Raw genomic sequence first — 5,303 nt, forward strand, 5'->3', positions numbered from 1 at the left:
TATAGGGGCAGGGACTCAACCCCCTTCCCCCCCCCCCACAGAGCTCCCCAGGCAGTGCAGAAGGGCCCCCGCGCACCCCAGCCCTGGGAGCAGGGGGATGCCGACTCACGTTGTGCCATTGGTCTCCCCGAAGCGCTGGTAGGTCGAGGAGCCAGCGCAGCTGTTGGGGCCATTGGAGGGGCTCCCCTCGGGCGTCACATCTGTGGAGCTGTAGTCATTGTAGTCCTCGTTGCGCAGCCTGCGGCTGGACATCGTGCCTAGGGGGACAGTACTGTGAGGGCCCACCGTGGCTACCATCTCTATGCTCCCCCCTGCAGTGGCGCCCGCCTCCTCTGCCTGGGGCTTCTCCAGATCAGCCATGGCTGTGGGACAGGTGTGCACAGCTACTGCGGGAGCCGGCTGTCCCCAGCAGGCTTTTATAGGGCTCTGCCTCACCTACTGCCTCAGTCACAGCACATGGGCCCTTATGCCACCTCCACCCATGTGGGATCCGCCCAGCAGCTCCTACAGGTGCAGCTCCCTGCAACGTGACCTACATACATATTCACATCAGGAAGTCCACGGGACAGACCGACCCGTTTCCCCGACACAGCAGAACAGGTAGCCCACACACAGGGCAAGGGGGTGTGCAGCCATCCCCTGATCCCACAGGGCACCTTGGCAGCACCCAATGCCCAGGGCTCCAGGCTGGTCCCCAAGGAAGAGACCTCACTACGGGCCACGCACTGGCTTTGTGCTCCCTCAACTCCTCTGCTCTGCTTGATTTTTGCTTGGGATCAAGCCAGTGCCAGAGCCAGCTGCAGGGGAGCGAGGGTACAGAAACCTTCCCTGCCCACAGGGTCTGGTGGGAGTGATGCGGCAAGGATGGGGTGTAGAGCAGCAGCAGTAGCCTCCTTGCAGGGCTCCAACCTGTCTCTGTAGCATACACCAGGGACCACACAATGCAGCATCTTGTCCTCCAGGCATCGCTTGGAGCAGAGGACCGATCAGAGGATTTAAATCCCCGCAGTCCGCTGGCCCAGGGGCCATCTCCCTACTCAGATGCTGCACCCACCAGTGCTCCCCCCACCCAGAGCAGACAGGCCTTGGAGATTTGCAGGAAGGGATGGCCAGGTCCACAGCACCCAGCTCCGCTGCTGCATGAGGCCAGCCGGTCCCGCCAGGGATGAAGGCACGGTGGAAACTGAGACGCACGTGGCTGGGCACCTGTGAGCCGTCTTAGCAAGACACCTGGTTCTGCCAGAGCAGCACAAGCACCCACCCTGGCTCTCAGCCTCAGCTCCCTGCTGGGGACGCGACGTCCTGCTTTCTGGGTCATAGCTTAGGTGAGCAACTCCCGGGGCGGGGACAGCACTGAGCAGAATAAGGCCCAACTCCAGCTAAGGCCCATCTTCCAAGCCAAAAGCAATAGCAGGAGACAACGAGAATGGGCAAGAGCATCAGGCTGCATGCGAGGGGACAGGACTTGAAGCTACGGGGGGCAGAGAGATCGGGCAGGATGCCGTGGAGCCGGAACAGCACTGGGTGGAGGAAAGTCCTGGCCACAAGCAGGGAATTCCCACTCGGCTTCTGGGACGCGGCACCTCCCATCCCACATTTCCACCTGCGAGGGCCCACACGCCTGCTCTCTGCCACCTTCGCTTGAGGGCTCTGACCATCACCTCCTGCCCCAAGCCCCACACCAGCCTTGCCCCAACACCGGGCACCATCTCCCAGTTCACTCCACTTAAGCAGCGATGTCAGATGTCGCTTCCTGGGCGCTGAAGTACCACCCCATCCCTGCTGAGAAGCACTCCAAGCTTCCTAGACAGTCGCATTGGGCTCTTCCTCTTTTCCCCGAACACCCTGCCGCTACCAGCGGTCATTGCCCCCAGGGAAGCCAAGGGTTATCTGGAAACCTGCACCATTTGCTTTTTGATAGGAACATGAGAGGGCGAGATACGGACAAGAGGCATGGAAAATTACCTAACAAACATTGCACAAGACATCTGAGCTTCGAGACGGTCATGTCGACAAAAGACATCCTCTCGATGGATTTCTCCCGCAGCAAAGATGCACCCCCCCACCCCCCAGTAGAAATGCTGCCTCACTCGAAGCTGCCCACAAAGCACCTTATTCCTGTCTTTAAAAAAAAAAGGGAGAATCTCTGGCCTGCTCCTTGGCATGCTGCACTGCGCTCCCAGCCCAGACCCACCGCTGGCAGCATGTCAAGAGAGATCCTTCCTCCCTCCCCACCCCAAATCGTCTCAGCAAGCGATGGCCTGCTCCCATCCAAAGGGTGGCTGCAGAAAGGCCTCACTACAGACAGGAAGGCTCTGCCTGCAGCATGGGGAAGGGAGCCCACTGATCCAGTGCAGAGACAGCTGCCCCTCTTAAGCGAGGCTGGTCCCTTCCCCCAAGTTGCAACCAGCCCATGGTGTCCCCCATGGCATGGAGGCAGATCCACGCCTATTAAGTGTTGCACAGCCAGGAAGGACCCCCATGAGGCAGCTCAGCTCTTCCCTCCTGCTGCAAAACACCCTTGGCTTCTCATGTCCCAAGCAGCAAGGCACTCCCATCCCATCTCAGGAACAGCATCTGCAGGCTGGTCAGGTGCCAGGCAGGCTCATCAGCCCATCCACGGAGAGGACATCTCTGCTGGGGAGACGCAGGCGCCAGGATGGGCCCCCACAGAGGTTAGAAAGCGAGGCATGCAGCTGCACACCAGATCAGAGGTCGAGAGCTGCATTAGCTCAAAAGGAACAAATCTAACTGGACTTCAGACTAATTAAATCAGATAGATACTCTATGACTTCCCAGGCCTGAAAGCTTGCTAATAACTTTTTTCCAATGATTCAGTCTAATAAAAGATAATTGCATCTGCACAAAGAGCCTTGCCTGCCTAATTTAGGTAATAAATATCTTACATTAGCTAGACAGGGCAATCTCTACATGCAAGAATGAATGAAAGAAAGAAACTGGTTTGACAACTGCTGCCAAATGACACGAGAGCCGGTGGCAGATCACTTCAGGCTCCCTGGACACCCCGTCACTGCCCGCAGGACTGCTGTTGTCAGGCAGCAACGTTTTAAAGACCAGCTTGAATGAGAAGCTGCAGAAGCAGCCATGCACTGGCCAGACTGCGTTAAGTGTGGTTTAAACAGGGACCAAGGGTGCCGTCACATTATCTGGATTAGCTTTTGTGACCCCTTTGTTCCTATGGGCTCTCTGCTTGTCCCAGCACCTTCTCTTTCCCCTTTCTCCTCTTTTTCAACCTTTTATATTCAAATTGCTCCCTCTGCTTTACACACTGCTCTGTGCTCCCCTGAACTCCAGGATGAGCATTCATCAGGTGAACAAAGCCAAGAGGCTTTCGCACGAAGGAGCAGCTCGGAGCCAGCCTGGCAAGACCCCACGAGCTGATGTGCAAAACACAAGGCAGGAATTTGATAAGTGTCTGTGAAGAAGTTAATTAAAGCCTGGACCCAGACCCCAGATAATTCTCTCCTCTTCCTGGAAAAGCATAGCAGCTTCCTTCCTTGGAGCCCAGCTCAGTTCAAGCGTAAAGAGCACTCTTGTCCACACTCAGCCAGGTTTTAGCCAAGTGTTTGCCACGCGGTACCACCAAGAGCCACCGCCAACTCCTACCCGCCCCCAAATGACCAGCAATATTTATACAAGCAGATTCCTACTCCCTTGCAGGAGGAGATTCACTCACCCTTGGCGTGGGTGAACGGCTGACGCGTGCACCGGGAACGATGCAAGCTGCTGTCACGCTGGGAAACAGAAATGCAACAAAAGAAACTCCCCACCAAGCCAGCTAGTAATTACACAGCGCCGGAGACACCACCTACTCCTCGCACGCCAGCCGCCGTGGGGACGGAAGACCCTGACACGCTACTGGAGACTCACGTCAGCAATGCACTCCACAGAGAGAACAACAGCACTCAAGCTCTCCCTGTAATTTTCCCCAAGCAGACCCAGCTGCTCGTCTCTTTTGAAGCCCAGGAAGATTGGCCCACGATGACTCGATGCCTTTGTATCTGGAGAAGAGCTTGCATAAGACCAAGAAGCACGAGAGGCCAATTTCCCTTTCATCAGGGAAGGGGAATTAGCAACCCAGGGTGCAGAGGCTGGAAGACGGTTGCAAGCCTCTGCCGCGTGAAGACTATTGTCAAGCAAAAGCAAACCCCGCCAGAGCTGCAACTTCTGCCCCGGAGGTCCTGCAAGGGATGAAGAGCCAACTCTGACCCTACCCTGCAGATACGTGCGGTTCCCTTTATACCCGAGTACCTTCCACCCCGACTTCCAGACACACACGCGTGCGACAGCACTTGCAGCATCTTGCTCTCCCACGGCGAGACTCTTCCGTCCGAACTGAAGCAACTGAGCCTTTCGCCCCTTGCTCCCTGGGTTACTCCCGGCTCGGGCAGGATGTGAAGGGCTTGAGGTGGCTATACCTCCAAGGCTTTCATCTTGATTCTGCCCTTAAATGATCTTTGCTCTCGTTATTCATCACCCTCTTACTGCTGCTATTATTCACTCCATTAATCACGGGCGCTGGGAAAGGCGGCAAGGCCGCGCAAACGCTAGGGAAGCTTTTGCTTTCACCGGCCACGTGCGCTCCTCTACGCAGGCACCGCTGACCGGCCTCCCTGCTGTCCCTGGGGAAGCCGGCACTGGGGAAACCGCGTTGGCCCCAGCACCCGCCGCCCAGGGCACCTGAAGCATGGTCAGCTTTGCCTGGCATCGACCCAGAAGCACCCAGCCGGACACGCGATACCGGCTGCACGCTCCAACCCAGCCTCCCCCGGCCCCACCGCTGCAACCCCCTCCTCTGCCCCACCACGGGGGCTGCCCCACAGCACCGCCCCCAGCCAACGCAGCGCAGCGCAGCCCCGTTCCCTCCTCGATGCGCAGGGAAACGCAGTGCAACATGCGCACCCCCAACGCGCAGAGAAAAGCAGCCCCCTCCCCTAGCTGCACAGGGCAGTGCAAATGTACCCAGATGTGCAGTGCAGTGCAATGCAGTGCCCCCCCCAGATGGGCGGTGCAGTGCAATGCAATGCAGTGTGCCCCCCCCGATATGCGGTGCAGCGGTGCCCACCTGCCGCGCGCCGCTCCCAGTCTCAGCGGACCCCCCCGGCCATCGCCGGCTCCTTCCGCCCGGCGCTCATGTGACCTCTCCGTCACGTGACGCGCGGCCCACGTGACTCGCGCGTTCCACGCCGCTCCCCCGCGCATGCGCACCGCCCGGCTGCGGCGCCACGTGGCTGGAGCCGCGAGGCCCGGGGTCCACTCGGGGCTTCAGCACCTCCGCGGGT

General features: G+C 58.6%; 1 protein-coding gene across 1 annotated transcript in view; it reads right to left on the reverse strand.

The window, feature by feature from the left end:
* Positions 1-5,164, reverse strand: part of LOC109289869 (proton-coupled amino acid transporter 1-like) — a 20,321-nt gene extending 15,157 nt beyond the window's left edge. Inside the window, exons 1-2 of the mRNA XM_019506111.1 lie at positions 5,087-5,164; positions 110-257 (exon numbers count right to left, since the gene is read on the reverse strand). Coding sequence (XP_019361656.1) covers positions 110-252 — 143 coding nt within the window. The 5' untranslated portion in view covers positions 253-257; positions 5,087-5,164. The remainder of the gene's footprint in view (positions 1-109; positions 258-5,086) is intronic.
* Between the last annotated feature and the right edge of the window lie 139 nt (positions 5,165-5,303).

Source organism: Gavialis gangeticus, unplaced genomic scaffold, assembly GCF_001723915.1.
Source record: "Gavialis gangeticus isolate Ggan-Ray unplaced genomic scaffold, GavGan_comp1, whole genome shotgun sequence".
Classification (NCBI taxonomy): domain Eukaryota; kingdom Metazoa; phylum Chordata; order Crocodylia; family Gavialidae; genus Gavialis; species Gavialis gangeticus.